Raw genomic sequence first — 18,333 nt, forward strand, 5'->3', positions numbered from 1 at the left:
CGTGAACAGAAGGACGCAAAACATTAAGGATTACCTAGTACACACAAGACTGCACCAATCATGAAAAGAGAAACCATTACTGCAGCATGGAACCTTAGCCCTGTTGTAGGACACTATCCATGTGGCTCCTGCTCAGTTTGCAAACTTACAAAAGCAACTATGAACCTACAACTCCTACCTAACTTCACCTGGACGCTACGCCAACATACAAACTGTAATACCACACATGTGGTTTACATGATCGTGTGCCCTTGTGAACTAAAATACATAGGGATGACATGCCGCAAAATTAAGCAACGTATATGTGAACATAGGAGCAACGTGAACTACAAGAGAGCGACTACCAAGATGAGTAAACACTACATCGAAAGCAACCTGGAAACACTACACATAAAGACCAACAGTGTTGAACCAGTTCTTTTTGAGAAAGAACAGCGTTGGATCCATCGTCTTAAGACTGATATGGTGGGATTGAACTATAATATTCCGTGGCACGCACGAACATGTGGCCCCACACGCTATCAGCAATGAGATCACCCATTCAGAGAAATACCTAATCACCAAAACTGAGACACGGTGACCCCTAGGACTGTCGATACTGAACAGAATACAGAACAAGTATAAGTATGAGTGCACCCTCAAGATAAAGAAAATACTCAAAGTAGGTAAATATTCTTGTGCGCATTTTAAAATATGGGATTGACCCATCTATGTGGACAATGACTCCTATCCCTCCCATTCACATTCTCCTCTTGTTTAAAAACATCTATGATTGACAGTTGCTAGCGATATGATTCCTGGTGCCAACCACGCACTCTTTGCGAGAATAGTCTTTCCGCCATTTTGCCAACCACTAGTGCCAACCAACCATCTACAGATTAGTCCTTCTACTATTTTTCCCTTGCAATCTAAGTAAATAAGAGTTCTGCAAGGGCCCGCGTCACCCGGGGCACCGCACAAAGTGCCAGAACAAGTCAGTGACTTGCAGAAACCGGGGAGCTGCCGTTCGGAGACCACGCCGTAATGATGAACATTACCAGTAAGACATTACTAATCCTCTTTATTCCCACAGAATTAGGTTTCCACCTGCTCTTCGGCACCCCAGGAAGCCAAATACGGCGACAAAGAGGTAACAAGAATGTCTCAATGTTACGAGCATGTCATTTTCATTAATGTTATGTGCACAGAATGGGAGTCCTGTCGGGAACTATAATTGTGCCTTTGCCATAATAGCGCCTGAATGGCAGCTTAATGCATTTAATTTAAATTCTAGACTAACTATGATACACAATAACTAATCTGACCGCGCCCACACAATCAGGGCCCTGATTAAGATTTTGAATTTTAGCGAGCACAGTTCATAGTGACTTCACTCTGACCGGTCTGTTAAGAACCAAGTAGACTGATCACCTTATCCTCTGCAATGCTCCTCCATGGAATAATCGTTACTTTCACCTGATTAAGCCAAGTTTTCCTGTACCTACCACTTGCACAAATTAGACGCAGCTCTGACACATTATGGTCATAAAGAATTGAGACATGATCAAGTGTAGCTGTTAAAGTAATTCTTATGTATATCAAAGCAAACATGGGTTATTTTGTCAATTCGTAGGGAGAATGTAAGAGAAGAGTTACAATTGCATATTTCTTCTCTCCTCAGTTACAGATACCACTGATCTGACTTCATGTAACAAGAGTGGTAAGTTAACCACTAGATCAGGAGCCACAATGCGCTTTTGAACACACCCCGGTCCTGACGAAAGCCTCTAGAATTTACAAGGAGGCTGAAACATGTTGACCAATAACAGTGCGGTAGATTAGTAACTGGATCTACACACGCACCACTTTATTTTTAATTTCCCACATCACAACTTCTTGAATAAATTCTTGTGATAAATTGTTGTAAGGAATTTTAACTAACTGCTCTAGAGCACACACACGCCCTCTTTTCATTTCTGGACGCTACTAATAAACCCGTTGGTCTTCCTCCAGGTGGAGGTCAGCATATATACTACTAAAGACCCAATGATGATGCTGTAACAGTACACTAAGGCGGAAAATCAAGATATACTGCCAGTCGCCTGTGTACGTATATGAGGGTTTTTTTGACTGTTCCAATACAACCAAGACCCTGGTTATACGAGACAAGTGGTCCATTTTCCCCCATTTTGATTTTTTGTAAAGCTTAATACCAACAAATCAAAGGTTTTACTTTTCGAAGCAAAATCTTATCTGTGACTGTCATGGTGGCCACAGGCACCAGGCTCTCTCCCCACACCCGTTAGTAAGGTGAAAAACCTTCAATAGTTCACGCTCTTTCGAGGGCCACATTAATACCATCACCTCTGCCTCCTTTTTTATGCTGAAACCCCTTAAAAAGATTTTCTGCTATATACCCAAACATCTAGAAAACAAAAAGATAACTTTGGCCCTCATCTTATCAAAGGTCGACTATTGTAATGTCCTGTTTGTTAATATCAGGAAAACATTCTTGACCAAGATTTGTTGTGCAGAATGCTGCTGCTTGATTACTTTAAGACATTCCTAAGCACAAATCTTTGGCGCTAAACTGCCTTCACTGGCTACTGACAAGAAAGCACATTATCTTAATTTGTGCATCCCCTTTAAAGCTCTCCATGGAACTGGTTGGGAGGTCCTTAGGCAGAACTTCAAATGGTATATTCCGGCCAGAGCACTGTGGTCGGCCTCAGTAAATAATCTGGTAGTGTCCAGATACAAAAAGGCCGGGTGGGGGGGGGCGGGGCAGACACTTCTTGGTAACCAATAACATTCCTTCAAAGCAGCTCTCCTGTTTTCTCTTCGAGTCAGCGCCTAGACACCCTTGGGTATTAGTTGCGCTTCATAAATTTTATTTTCATTTCTCTTATATAAATAATTCACAGCTAGCTAAACATTTTTTTTCATTCTTTAACAAGAAGCACCGTTCTTTGTCTTTTCGTCGACTAGACTGCTGTCAGCTTCTGTTGCTTCTTATATTCAATGTTAGGGAAATTATTTTATTATAATGTTTTCAATGTGGATTGGTGCCTCATTTATTCAAAATACATTAGTAGTTGATCTGTGTTGTCTTTGTATGGATTGTTCAAAATCCATAATACTAGGGAACAAAATGTTAAATTAAAAAATTAAAACAAATCTGATTTCAATAGTGTGCAATTACTGTAAAACTGTTACAATAGATAATTCTATAAACTACAAATTCAATAAAGTGTATTTCTAAACAATTATGCTGTTTTAAAGAGCTTTATAAATAGGGCACAAATTGCTAAAATTCATTACAATACTAAAATTATTATATATATGGTAGTGACATCTGGGGATATAAAGAAGGAAAGGAGATTCAGCATGAGGAAGACAGGTTCCTACATACGATTTTAGCAGTCCCGCATTCCACTCCTGCATATGTAGCACACGAAGAACTAGGGGTGGGTCATATATCAGACAAGATTGCAGTGGCTCCTTTAATGCGCTGGCTGAGAGTATGGGCAAGCCCCACTGAAACCATAAACCAAATAATTACTGATTGCCTAGCGCTGGATAGAGCAGAACATATCCCCTGGTTAAAGTACTTAAGGGAACTGACAATTTGGCTCGGTTGCCCTGATCTATTCCTAAGCCCCAAACCCATGGATAAACTCAGAATTAGAAATATTAAACATCAGTTTTTAACTAAGCGCCAGGGACTAAGGGAAGAAAAGGAGTTGACAAAACCAACGGTAAGACGCTATGTAACATTATCCATGCATAACCAAGTTCAACCGTATCTATCAATTGTAGGTAATCCCTTCCATCGCTTTGTTTTAACAAGATTTTGTTTACAAATAGTTCCCTGGTTTTTGTCAGTTCCTCAGGGTTTTTCTAAACCTGGCACCTTAGAGCCTTGTCCATGTGATATTTTCCCTGAACAGGATACCCTCCACTTTATCTTTTTTTGTGATTATTATGTTTCTTTACGTAAGAAATATATATTATCATTACTCTGAGATTCACTTTGTGCAAGTTAGGCCAGCCTTACTGTACCTTCAAATGCTATCCTCCCCTATGGTTTGTTTTGGGGTTACAAGTTTTTTAACCGGAGCCATTAGGTGCAGGTACAATTGGGTTTTTAATTGTTAAAATGCTTTTATAGATATTATTTAGAGACCGACAATGTGTTTGAAATTGGGGATTATTTTATTTGATAAAGTTCGTCCTCTTGCACTTTGCACTTTATTTAATGTTATGTGCTGTAGGTATAGCGGGACTTCGTCCCCTGACTGACACCAGGAATGCTACAAACGCGGACTATCTCATTTTGAATCTGCTCTATTCTGCACTTTTGCACTTTATAAAATGTCCCTGAATTATATGCATCTCAGGGCTTGATTTCTTAGGCTGATTACTGAAACAACATAAATTAAGTATCTGTACTTGATTATGTTTTGCCTATCTGCACTTTGCACCTTATAAAAGGTTTCTGTGCTGCATGTTTTTTAAGCTTTGGTTGTCTGGTTGATATTAGGAATGCTTTTTTTAAAAACTGTGAATATATATATATATATTTTTTAAATGCGTTAATGAAATGTATTGTTGTATGACATGTTTACTTTTATGACATTAAGTTGTCGAATAAAGCATTCTTGGCTTGACTCTTGACATTATATAAATGTGACTTTATACAACAAATGTTTCAAGTTGCAATTTTAGAAGTTGAAAGTTTTTTAAGTTCCTTTATTTAAAAACACCTGCAACACGAAAATCCTTAATTATTTATATACAAAATAAACACATCTCAAAAATCGTATGCAGCATTCATGCAACAAGTAAGTCCATATAAATTGCTTTTATGTGTAAATTTTTCTACAATAATTATTAAATGACTTCAACATGGAAACAATGGAAAACTTAAATTGGGGTTCATATATATATTTTTGCAGCGTGAATCTTTCTGGATTCACTATGCTGTGCATTATTCAGCGATCTGGTGGTTGGATCCGGATTCGTAGTCATTCTCTTTTTTTTTTTTTTTTTTTGTAGCCCAGGTGGGCGTCGACGTCTCACCATTTGGTGCACCTCTCGTGACGTCGTCGTGCTTCCTGCGGAAGTCCCACCTTTGGGGCGCCATCTTCAGATTCTTTTTTCCGCCGTTGGGTCTGGATCGTCATCGAGAAGCTCCAGATTTTAGACGAAGGAAGAAGGAAAATACGCGAGTTTCATCGAAGGAGAACCTTTAGAAGACTACAGAGAGAAAGGTATTACAGCCGAGACGACGAAGGAGGGGATCCTCGAATTCTTCGACGCACAGAGGAAAATGCGCACTCAGAGGCTCGGAGCGCAATGGACAAGCCACCATTTAAGTTCTGCCCTAACTGCCACCACAAGTTCGCGCAGAAGGACCAACACCCGGTCTGCAACCTTTGCCTGCTGTTCGACCACGAGAGCAAGGACTGCAACGCCTGTTCCGCCTTCGCGCCGAAGACTCTCCGGGTGAGAGAACGTCATGGGAGAGCCAACTTCAGCATGGAAGGCAAGGGTAAGGCCCCGTCGCTGTACGATCTGGGCCTATCAACCGACGATGAAGACAACCTCGCCGAGGGACCTGATGTCTTCACGGTCGCAGAGACCGATAAGAAAACGCCTGACGAGGTAAGAGACACGTAGAGTACAAAACCACCGAAAGGGCCCCGAAAATCGGATGGTGACTCTCGAAAAAATGAGTCAAAGTCCTCGAAGGAAACACAGGCGCCGAAGATTTCGACGTCCGCCAGTGGTTCAAAGGACAAAAGGCAGAGCGGATCCTTCGAGAAGGACTCCCAGGTGCCGAAGACCGCCGAGAGGCAGAGTTCGTCGAAACAGACCCACGAGGTGGGACGTTCGGCGACGAAAGACAAGACCGCGTCGACGCAAGCTCCGTCGAAGAGACCTGCGGTTGACGCCGAGCACATCTTAAGCATGGAGAAGAAAAAGAGAAGGCTCGAGGCGGAGATGGAGAGCATCCTTCAGAGGAAGAAGGAGTTCGACGAACGAATGAAACAATTCAAAATCCCAGCGGTCCCGTCGACGGAGGTCGTGGAGATCGCGGAAGAAGGGGATTTCGACGCCGAAGAGCAGTCGAGAAGTCCTGAAGAGGAGGAGGAAGGCACCTACTATGAGGGAGAAGGTGATGATAAGGATCAGCAGTTGTTCTACGGCTCGGCGCCGTCGACGAGTCAGGAGCTGGAATGGCAGGACATCGACACCGAAAACCCCGAAGAGCCCGTGGACTCGTACCCTTCGAGGCCTTCGCCGCCTGACGACATCGGGGCGTACAACTTGGTCGTCAAGAGTGCTGCAGCAGCCTTTGGTTTGAAATTGGACGAGGAGAAGCCGAAAGCAGACTTTCTACTCGAAACTCTGCTCCCCATCCAGACGAGGAGCCAGTTCCTCCCCATGCTCCAAAGCGTGATGAACCAAGGGAAGAGGCGTTTAAGGACCCGGGAACATGCTGGTCCATCACACCCAGAACGGAAAAGAAGTACAAGCACTCCTCGCAGGATCCTCCTTACATCAAGGGATCGATCACGGCAGATTCCATCATTGCTTCCACGGCCAGGAAAAGAGCCAATGTGCCGGCGACCTCGGGGCCACCTCCTGATAAGGAGAGCAGAAGGATGGACCTCACTGGAAGGAAGGAAGGTAGAAAGAAACGCCGCAATGCACTGGCGCATGGCAAACTCAAACGCGCTACTGAACAGGCACCAGTACCAGCACTGGGATGAGATTGGGGAACTAGTCAAGCATCTCCCAGAAGAGTACCGTCAAAGAGCTTCCCATCTAGTGGAGGAAGGGAAGAATATCACCAACTCATGCATCAAGACTGCATTGGACGGGGCGGAAACTTCGAGCAGACTGATGGCCATAGGGATCACGGAAAGGAGACGGGCTTGGCTCAGAATTTCTGGATTCAAGCAGGAAGTCCAGAATAACATACTGAACACCCCTTTCAACGGTGAAACGCTGTTCGGGGAAACTGTGGACGAGAAGCTCACCCAGCTGAAAAAGGAAAATGAGACCGCAAGAGCCATGGGAGCCCTGCAATTCAGAGGAATGCGAAGAGGCACCCCAAATCGGAGACCCTACGGAAGGGGAGGAAGCCAGCAGGGTACGTCGCACCAGACATTCCAGCACGGGCAGCAGGGTGACAGTCACAACCAGCAGGGACAGCAGAAGCAGAACTGGCAGTACTAGCCTCGAGTCCAGTCCTTTCGAGGGAGAGGAAACGGACGTGGCCAAAGGAGGAGAGGGGGAGACCAACCCTCATCTAAGTGACTACAGACACAAAAGGACGCTCACCCACAGCATACCCCGAAGGGTGAAGCGCAATGTAAGAACACCAAGGGGGTTACACAAAACAATGGCAAGAAATAACCTCAGACAAATGGGTTCTCAACGTCATACAGCACGGATACTGCATAGAGTTAGAGAAAAGGCCTCCAAACAAGAAACCAAAGAGAAGACAGCGCTCGGGTCAGGAGTTTGCTCAACTCAGGGAGGAGACACTTCAACTACTGCAAAAGAAGGCCATAGAACTAGTGCCACGCAGAGAAAGGAACAAGGGAGTGTACTCAAACTACTTCCTGGTACCAAAGGTGGATGAATCACTAAGACCCATCCTGGACCTAAGATTCCTAAACAAATTCATAAAGACGCAAAAAATCAAGATGACATCACAAGAAGTGCTACCCCAAATGCGAGGTGGAGACTTCATGTCCACCGTGGACCTCAAGGACGCCTACCTGCACATCCCAATGAACAGACGACACAAAAACCTGCTAAGGTTCAGCATCAACCAGGATCATTATCAGTTTACAACCCTGGCATTCAGCCTAAAGTCAGCCCCAAGGGTCTTCACAAAATGCCTTGCAGCAGTAGCAGCGTACCTACGAAGGGAAGGGATTCATGTGTACCCTTACCTAGACGACTGGCTAGTCAAAGCAAACACTCGCGAAAGGTGCGAGGAGCACCCAGAACGGGTGACAAGAACACTAACAAACCTGGGTTTCTCGATACACTTGGGGAAGTCATCGATAGAACCAGAGCAGGTGAAGGTCTTCCTGGGGGCGACGATCAACACCATAGACGGAACGGTGATGCCCAGCGACAGAAGAACAATAGCCCTGCTGAACGAGACGCGTCTCTACCAGGAGGGGCGAGTTCTGACAGTGAGAACAGTGAGCAAGATCATGGGGATGATGGCGTCATGCATCCACCTAGTCCCCAATGTACGGCTTCACATGAGACCATTCCAAGAATGGCTGCAACAGCAATGGTCACAAGCAAACGGAAGTTGGGAAGATCTAGTGGTTGTTACGCACGCAGTGCAAGAGGAGATAACATGGTGGAACAGGGAGAACTTAACTACAGGAAAGACCTTGAAACCACCAAACCCAACTGTGACCATTACCACGGACGCATCACAAATAGGATGGGGAGCACACATGAACAAACTCAGGGTGAGGGGTCTGTGGACTCCGGCAGATGCGGTCAGACACATCAATTACCTGGAATTGAAGACTGTCCTGCTAGCCCTGAAGGCCTTCCAGAAAGAGCTATACAACCAGAAAGTGTTGATACAGATGGACAATACCACTACCATGTTCTATATCAACAAGCAGGGAGGGACACAATCGTTCCCCCTTTCCACTCTGGCACAGGAGATTTGGAGATGGGCCATCCCACTCAAGATAGACCTGCTGGCCATACACCTACCAGGGAAGGACAATGTGGAGAGGCAGACCGGCTCAGCAGACAGACATCGGCATCCCACGAGTGGGAGCTCAATGGACAGGAAACACAGAGGCTATTCCAAAGGTGGGGAACACAGACAATAGACCTGTTTGCAACACGCCTGAATGCAAAATGCCAAAACTTCGCATCCAGACAACCAGAACAGCAATCGCAAGGGAATGCCCTATGGATAAGTTGGTCAAAGACATTTGCCTACGCTTTTCCACCGATACTGCTGTTACACAGGGTGCTCGACAAGTGCAGGGCCAGCAACATGACACTGATCCTAGTGGCACCACAGTGGGCAAGGCAAACTTGGTTCTCTCAAATAGTGGAAGTGGCACAAGGCACTCCTCACAAATTCACAAGAAGAAAGGACCTGCTCTCCATGCAGAACGGAGAGGTCCTGCACCCAGAGCCAGAGAGCCTCAGCCTGGCGGCATGGCTCCTGAAGACTTAGAGTTTGCGCACCTGAACCTACCTCAAAGCACTATGCAAGTGCTGCGGGAGGCAAGGAGACCTACAACACGAAAATGCTATGGGGAGAAATGGAAAAGGTTCACAATATGGTGCAGCAGAAAAAAACTACTGAATGAAATGACAACAGAGTCAACGGTGCTTAGATATCTCACACACTTACTAAAAGGTAATCTATGCTCATCCTCCCTAAGGGTACACCTGGCGGCAATCGTAGCTTACACACGAGGGGAGAGAGGAGGAAGTCTCTTTACGTCACAGGTAGTAAAGAGATTCCTGGAAGGGGCGAAAAGAATTGCGCCTCCAAAGAGGATGCCGCCGCCGCCGGCATGGAACCTCAATGTGGTCCTAACCGAGCTTATGAAGGAGCCGTTTGAACCCATCCACAAGGCCACGCTGCAAATGCTGACAATGAAAACAGCCTTCCTGGTAGCGATAACCTCGCTGCGCAGAGTGAGTGAGCTGCAAGCACTGACACTGCAAGAGCCCTACATCCAGATACACAAGGACAGGGTGGTTCTAAGAACGGACCCACACTTCATGCCTAAGGTGGTTTCGGCATTCTATATGAACCAGACAATTCAGATACCGAGTTTCTTTCAAAACCCCACGACAAGCGCAGAAAGGGCACTGCACACTCTGGACGCGAGAAGGGCAGTGATGTACTACATTGAGAGGACCAAAGAGCACAGGAAGACCAAGCAGCTCTTTGTCTCCTTTGCAACTAGTTTTCTGGGTAGACCCATGACAAAAGCCACCATTGCACGATGGATTGGACTGACAATACAATTCTGCCACAAACCAGCATGGCAGGAGCTATTGAAGGGGCCACGAGCCCACTCCACAAGGAAGAAGGGAGCAACTATTGCCTTTCTGGCAAATACACCCATTCAGGACATATGCCTGGCGGTAACATGGGCTTCAGTGCACACATTCACTAAGCACTATTGCGTGGACGTTCAGATGAACAAGGAAGCACAAGTAGGACAGAAGGTGCTTCAACACATATTCAACAGCCAACACTCATCTACCACCCAGCCGCCGCAAAGATAACAAACCGCTACAAAGTCTATGCACAGCATAGTGAATCCAGAAAGATTCACGCTGCAAAACGAATAGTTTCTTACCTGTCGGTGTAGTTTTGCAGCTTGAAGATCTTTCTGGATTCACTAGCGAACCCACCCACCTCCGCCAGGAAGATGAGGATGGAGGAAGAGGTGGAAGGACATGGAAGAACAGAATAATTGGAATACTAAAAGAAATTGGAAAAGGAAAATTAAGAGAATGCCTAGGGTTAAAAAAAATAAAAAATAAAAAAAGAGAAGGGGAAAAAAGAACCCGAAGATGGCGCCCCAAAGGTGGCACGACGACGTCACGAGAGGTGCACCAAATGGTGGGACGTCGACGCCCACCTGGGCTACAAAAAAACAAAAGAAAGACTACGAATCCGGACCCAACCACCAGATCGCGTAATAATGCACAGCATAGTGAATCCAGAAAGATCTTCAAGCTGCAAAACTACACCGACAGGTAAGAAACTATTCGATTTTGGTGAGCACAAATTTACTTCAGAAACCTTGAGTAAAACACATATTTGCAAGTTAAATGTACTATTCTAACACAATTCCCAAAATAATGAGCACGTGCATATATTTAGAGAAGGTGTGAACGAATGTACTATTTTAACTACGGTCCTAGCATTGAGGAATGTAAATCTATTTGGTGGGTTAGATTTACTATACTAACTCCAGCCCCACAAACATTAGTATAAATGAATGCATAACTTTGTGGTGAGGGGGTTCAGATGCTCTTACTATCTCCATTCCCATCCCCAGCAACATTGAAGAAAGTACTTTTTAGGGTGGGGAGATGAGATTATCATCTTTACTGTTCGAAATACAATTTTTCCAAAAATGAAATGCATTATATATTTTTAAAATAACACACTCCTGAAGCACTATATATATATCAATTAAAATAAAAGATTGCGTTTTAATGAAACATTTCATATTAACTAAACTATTTATGTAAAACACAAGACACCCCATATATTCAGATATAAAATAATTTACCATACACTTGCATATAATTAGCCATTTAAAAAAAAAAAAAAAGCACATAGTAAACTCCTAAAGCTAAATCAAAATACAAAAATACCTTTTTAGAACTAGTTCAAATTAGTTAAACAAGAAATGATCATTTAAAATTAGTTCAAGTAATAGTCATCATATATAAAATAATATACTTTTTAAAACACCGCCCACCCAATTCCACAATAAAGCCCACAGACAAAAATGTCTAATAACTAAATAATTAAATAATCAACACATTAACAATAAAGTATTCCATAACCTATGGTAAATAGAACATCACATGCCCAATTACACTATCAACCTCACTAACCGAACAAAATATACGCAATTATATTTTAAGAACAATACACTTTAAATTGCTTATTAAAATAATTTCACAGAAATTAACAAAAAATACTTTGAGTACCAATATTATTGTTGGAAACACAACTATATATTTATGATGACTATTCATTTCTTCAATGTTTTTGTAACTATGACATTTTAACCATGAGATTTTGGTCTTTGGTTTTGGAGTCAATATTCAGGATCCCTGATAGGATTATGGCATGGCATCAAAGGGTGAGCCTTGTCTGCAGTATGTTGTTTGAGAGATGGACCCAACCTCCTTTAACTTTTCTTCTGCTAACTTGACCCTGGCCCTTTCCAGTTTGTCCGTAGTCTGGGTTCTATACTCTTGATAAATTATGATGAGCCCTGTAATCCTTAATGATGAATGGTAGCAAATGACATCCATGTCTACACAGTAGCACACTACATCGATTTGAACTCTTTAAGTAAATGTCACCTTTTGGAAGCACTAATATAGCTTACTGATGCTTTTATGTGAAAGGTTTTGGGAGATTTTTAGTCTTATTATATATTAAAATGAAGTTTCAACATTTCTATATTTCTTTTTTTTTTTCTTGCTGCATACAGATCTAGGTTTGCTTTTTTGTCATTACTCTGTATGGGTAAAGTTGCCTGCTTGTGTATGAAATGAATCCGTGCTTTTTACTTTATCATAGCTCTTACAGCCGCAGTCGGCGGCAAATGCACTGTGTAAATAAAGAATGTCAGTATGCCTATGTGCCGGAGAATGGAGAAGAACCCAGAGGTTTAGAAGAAACAATCACCTATTATGAAATAGAGGAAGGGGACGAAACTGCCTACCCAGCTTTACCTGTAAGTGTATTATATGGATACATTAAAAAAAAAAGGTAAAACTTGTGTTTGAAAAGGAAATGGACATCCTATTTACTGTGTACTCTTTTATGAGAGCTTTGTTGTATGCATTCCCAGCCTGAAGTTGAAATTAAAATATCACCCTCAATTATTTTTCTCTTTATGGATAACTTATCTACCCCTCTGTACCTCAGTTCTTTCTCCCCAGTCCAAATTTAGTGAGATTAGACCCTTCTGATATAAGTGACTGTATTATTAACATAAGGCAGTGCCTAGTTTGCCATGTGCCACTTAAATAATAGGTGTTTTTATTACCAAACTCAATGGTATTATTTACCTCCTAAGGATGAAAGACTCAGGTGGCCCTGGCGCCATTGTAACCCAGTTCTCTGTAGATTTTTGGGTGCGAGATAAACTCACTATGCTGTAAATATCTTGCTCTCTAAGCTGTATATATATTGATGAAATCTGAAAGAAACCGTTAGCTATAGATTCCTTACCTTAGAGTTACCCCCAGGTGTCAGACTGGATCTGGAAAGTTTATCGTCAGCAGTACGGTTGCGCGTCGGAAGGTGGCGTCGGTCGACTCTGCGTTCGTCTTGGTCACCGGGATGACGCCACGGTAGCTACATAGACACCGTTCTCATGCACTGACTTCATTACAAATGTTTCATTGCGATTGCTTTAGACAATGCTATTTCCTGATTCATCCATTCTAACAAAGCATTTTTAACTTGTCAAATTCCTTAATTGATTGGAGTGTCTTTTATGGTTTTATAATCGAAATCAAGACCATGAACTGAACTGACTTCAGTTTTTTCTTTTTCGTGACAGCCAGCGCAGATCTGGAGAGATCTGTACCCCCCGTCACTTTTTGACTGATTTTTTGTTTTTGGGCGACTTTTGTCTACATCATTTTGAGTCTTCGACTCCTGGTGCACGTCCCGGATGCCCGGCTTCAAGGCTTGCGGTTCCTGTAGCCGACTGATGTTGGTGACGGATCCGCACAGCGTGTGCTTATTCTGCCTGGAGCGCGACCACGACCCCAAGTCATGCTCAGACTGCCGGACCATGAATCCGAAGTCTTTGTGGGAGCTGTCCTGATAGCTTCTCGAGGCCCGGCAGTCTGGTCCGTGCTGCTTGAGGTCCCGGTCGCGTATGAGGTAGAGGGGCTGGTCGCGGATCTACCATCATTATTCATCCAAGTCTTCGTACTCTGGGTCAGGTAAGTCGAAGCACAAGAAGAGGTCGAAGAAGCATTGTCTCTCTACGACTTCTCCCCGGCTGACGCGGCGAGGGTGGTGCCCCTCCCGCGGCTCCGCGTGCGGAGCCCGAAGGGTCGACTCTGGGTTTCCCTCCCTTTCCGGGACCTTGAGCAACAACTGCCCAGCTTCGTCAGTTCTACGAAGAGGTGCATGCCATCTGTGGGCATCCCGACTCTGCCGTCGCGCCTTCGGGCCCTGTGGACTCCGCCAGCATGCCTTCGGGCCCTGTGGACTCCACCAGCGTCGACTCGGCTGGGGGCCCTGGGCCTTCGACGCCAGCGCCTCCGACCTCGGCACTGCAGGTTCCCCTTGGATCCAGTACTGGATCCAAATCAGTGCATGTCGACCTAGTTACACCTCCCCCGGCACCGCTTCCACCAGCACCACGTCTGCAGGCGACGCCGGTTGTGTCCCCAGCCGGTGTCGATCCTGGCCTCCATCCCAATGTAGACACGATGCCGACGGATACTTTTGTCCCCTTGTTATACCCTGGCTCTTTTAGACCGGATTGGCAGCCAGAAGAGGGTGAGTAGTACTGGGAGGGGTCTGGAGACCCTTTAACTGAACAGTTAGGCTATAAACTGGACTCGAGAGAGGAACTGGGGGAAGCCAGTGTTCTGGATACCTTACAGGACCTTGGCATGTTGTCTCTTCCTACCATGGCTACAGAGGAGGGAGCGTCTTACACGGTGGTGTTGCGTAGGGTGGCCGAGGCTCTCAGCTTCTAGCTACATACGGTTGCAGTCAGGACTAACCTCCAGACAGAGGTGCTTATACAGGCAGCAAGCTCTTCGGAGCCCCTGCTGCCGTTTAATGAAGCCCTAACAGAAATTCTTTTGGGCTCCTGTGGATAGGTTGATTGCCCGACGCCAGCGGCCGGCCCCAGGTGGCCCCACTTTCCTCTTCCAACAACCCACACCTGAGAGCTTTGAGATCCAAGCCTCCACCTCCAAGGGCGCATTCCCTAACCCTCCACCTGATTGGAAATCCAAAAAGCTGGACCATCTTGGGACGATGTTTACTTCCTCCAGCTTGGGACTGCGGTCAGTAAACACTGCATGTCTGTTGCGCCATTACACCCACTCCGTGTGGGATACGGTTGCGCAAGTGCTGCCTCAGTGCCTGGAGGAGGCACGGGCCGTACTATCTTGTGCAGTTGCCGAAGGTAGAGACGCAGCAAAGTTTACCATCCGCTGTGGGCTGGATACTGCCGACTCACTAGGCAGGACGATTTCCACGTCGGTCGCCCTTTGATGCTACGCCTGGTTGAGGTCAACTGGTGTTTAAGGGAATGTCCAATCCACCCTTCTGGACATGCCCTTTGATGGTCGTTGCCTATTTGGTGACAAAGCAGACAACGCGCTGGAGCGCTTTAGGGCTCTCGGGCTACGGCCAGGTCCTTGGGCCTCTCCACCTCCCGTCCTGTGCACTACGTCCCGCTCAGAGCCACAGGTTAGCGCAAGCTGTTCACCCCCTGCGCAGCCGGGGATGTGGGAACCCCTGCTGTGGTTTTGGGGGACGGCGGGCCAGTCCACCACAGCCCCCTCTGCAGCAGCCTCCAAACCCTCCTAGTCAAACCTTTCAGGGCAACCAATCGCCAGTGGGCGGCAGGGATCCCCATCACCTCCCCCACTGGTGCACCATCACATCAGACAGGTGGGTTTTGCAAATAGTCCGACGGGCTTACTCCTTCCCCTTCGAGGCTACCCCTCCATCCATGCCACCTCAGTACCATTGCATGTCGGAGGATCATCTGGCCCTTCAGCAACAGGATGTTTCGGCATTCTTGGCCAAGGGCGCCTTCGAGCGAGTTCCTGTCCCATATGTAGGTCGTGGTTGCTATTCCAACTACTTTCTGGTGCCCAAGAAGGACAAAGGCCTGCATCCTATCTTGGATCTCAGGAACGTCAACGGCTTCCTCCGGAAGGAGAAGTTCAAAATGTTGACGCTAGCTCAGGTCCTGTCTGCCCTTGACCCTGGAGACTGGATGGTAGCGTTGGACTTGCAGGATGCTTATTTTCACATACCCGTTCTACTGGCCCACCGAGGTTACCTACGGTTCGCGGTAGGCCACGAGCACTTTCAGTTTACCGTGCTCCCCTTTGGCTTTACCACCGCCTCTCGGGTGTTCACGAAAGTGATGGCGGTGGTCTCAGCTCTTCTGCATAGATCAGGGGTTCCAGTCTTCCCCTATCTCGACAACTGGCTGTTGAAGGCAGGCTCGCCCCAAGCTTTCGTCTGCCACTGCCAGACTACGGCCGACCTGCATACGCTGGGGGTTTCAATCAACATGCCGAAGTCACACCTGACTCCCTCTCAGAAGCTCCTCTTTATCATAGCGGTTCTCGACATGATGCAGTTTTGGCTCTATCCTCCCAAACAGTGAGTCTGGGATATTCTTGCTATGATTCCGATCTTTCGGCCTCCATCCCGGGTTTCGGTCATGATGACCCTCAGGCTACTGGGCCTGATGGCCTCCTGCATCCTGTTGCTGGACCATGCCAGATGGCATATGCGGGCTCTGCAGTGGGACCCAAAGTTCCAGTGGGCACAACATATGGGGAACCTGTCCCATTGCATCCAGATTTCGGAGGGCACTGCACACCTATTGCAGTGATGGCTAACGAATCAGGATTGGGTCAACAGCAGATTCCTTCCTCAGCCAGAGTTCACAGTGGTGACCAGTGCATCACTTCTGGGATGGGATGGCCACATGGGGGAGGCTGAGATCAGAGGCTTCTGGTCTCCAGCGGAGTCCAGGCTCCACATCAACCTTCTGGTGCTTCGGGTGATTCGTCTTGCACTCAAAGCATTCCTTCCCTCTGTCCGGGTAAGAATAGTGCAGGTGTTCACGGACAACACCACGCCACGTGGTACTGCAACAAACAAGGTGGGGTGGGGTCGTGGACCCTATGTCAGGAGGCCCTCCACCTCTGGACATGGCTGGAACATCAGGGCATATCCCTGGCGGTTCAACACCTGGCAGGTTCCCTGAACGCCAGGGTGGACGAACTCAGCCAAAGGTGCATGATGGTTCACGAATGGCACTTCACTCTTAGGTGGTGCAAGGTCTCTTTCGACAGTGGGGAGAGCCTTGGTTAGATCTATTTGGCACCGAAGAGAATGCGCAATGTCAGCAATTATGCTAGTTGGAATTTCCATGGCGGCACTACCTAGAGTGGTGAAGAAGATCAAGCGAGACCAGGCCCAAGTGGCTCCAGATTGGGCATCAAGAGTCTGGTTTCCCAAGCTGCTACACATGGCCATCGATCCTCCGATCAGACTGCCTCTTCGGGTGGATCTTCTTTTGCAGCAGCAGGAGACGGTCCTTCACCCAAACCTGTCCAGCCTACACTTCCTTGCGTCGAAATTGAGCGGCGACAGTTGACGTCGTTTGACCTGCCTCCCGAAGTCTGTGATGTTATCTTGGCAGCCTGGCGTCCCTCCACTGAGATGGTATACGCCTGCAGATGGAACAAATTTGTGGCATGGTGCACAGCAAAGGCTGTGGATCCCCTTTCGTCCCCTCTTTCTGAGGTTCTCTAGTTCCTCCTTTCTTTGGCCCAGCAGGGCTCTGCTCTGGGCACTCTAAAAAGCTACCTCTCGGCCATTACAGCCTTGCTTAGGCTTCCTGATCAGCCTTCTCTTTTCAAGTCCCCTGTTGTAAATCGCTTCCATAAGGGCATTACTCACCTTTTTTCTCCTGTTCCCTTCGTAATACCCCAGTGGGACTTGAACTTGATTCTTACATATTTAATGCGTGCTCCCTTCGGGCAGCTACGTAACTGTCCTCTCAGGTTTCTGACCTAAAAAACTGCTTTTCTGGTGGACATCACTTATGCGCGCAGGGTGAGTGAGCTCCAAGCACTTTCTTCTAAGCCTCCTTTTCTGACCGTTCATCCGGACAAGGTTGTCCTTCGAACTCGTCCGTCCTTCCTTTCCTAAGTGGCTACTCCTTTCCATATTGGACAGACCATCCCTTTGCCTACCTTCTTTCCGCCTCCTTCCAAAGAAGAAGAGAGGCTCCACTGTCTGGATCCAAAACGGGCGCTTTCCTTTTACTTGAATCGCACAAAACAATTCCGGGTGTATGACCAGCTCTTTGTTGGCTACGTGGGTGACAAAAAAGGTTGGGCCGTGCATAAACGGACCATTTCTAGATGGGTCATTTTGTGCATCAAAACGTGTTATTCTTTGGCAAAGAAGGAACCTCCAGTGGGGTTGCGCGGTCATTCCACCAGGGCGATGGCAGCTACCACTGCTTTGGGACGTGGAGTCCCCCTTAATGACATCTGTCAGACAGCTATGTGGGCATTGCTGCACACGTTCACAAGACACTACTGTCTGGACAGCCAAGTCCGGAGAGACAGCTTTTTAGGCCGTTCTGTTCTCAAGGACTTCTGGTGTGAATTTAGTTTGTAGACCCTGTGAGAAGTTTGCCTGATATATGATGTCACTAGTTCTAGTGTACACCTTGTATCAGTCCAAACAACCCTTATGGTGATTGGTTGTAAAGTCAACCTTATAGACCAGCTATCCTAGTGGTAGCATGGACAAGAGCAGTCTTA

General features: G+C 46.4%; 1 protein-coding gene across 3 annotated transcripts in view; it reads left to right on the forward strand.

Annotated features, from left to right (window-relative positions):
- Window positions 1–18,333, forward strand: part of LOC146829515 (UDP-N-acetylglucosamine transferase subunit ALG13-like) — a 1,246,203-nt gene that overhangs the window by 604,505 nt on the left and 623,365 nt on the right. For all 3 annotated transcript variants that reach the window (XM_085608211.1, XM_085608212.1, XM_085608213.1), the window contains exon 15: window positions 12,344–12,500. In XM_085608211.1, the coding sequence (XP_085464337.1) occupies window positions 12,344–12,500 (157 nt within the window). The remainder of the gene's footprint in view (window positions 1–12,343; window positions 12,501–18,333) is intronic.

Source organism: Triturus cristatus, chromosome 5_2 (assembly GCF_964204655.1).
Source record: "Triturus cristatus chromosome 5_2, aTriCri1.1, whole genome shotgun sequence".
Classification (NCBI taxonomy): Eukaryota; Metazoa; Chordata; class Amphibia; order Caudata; family Salamandridae; genus Triturus; species Triturus cristatus.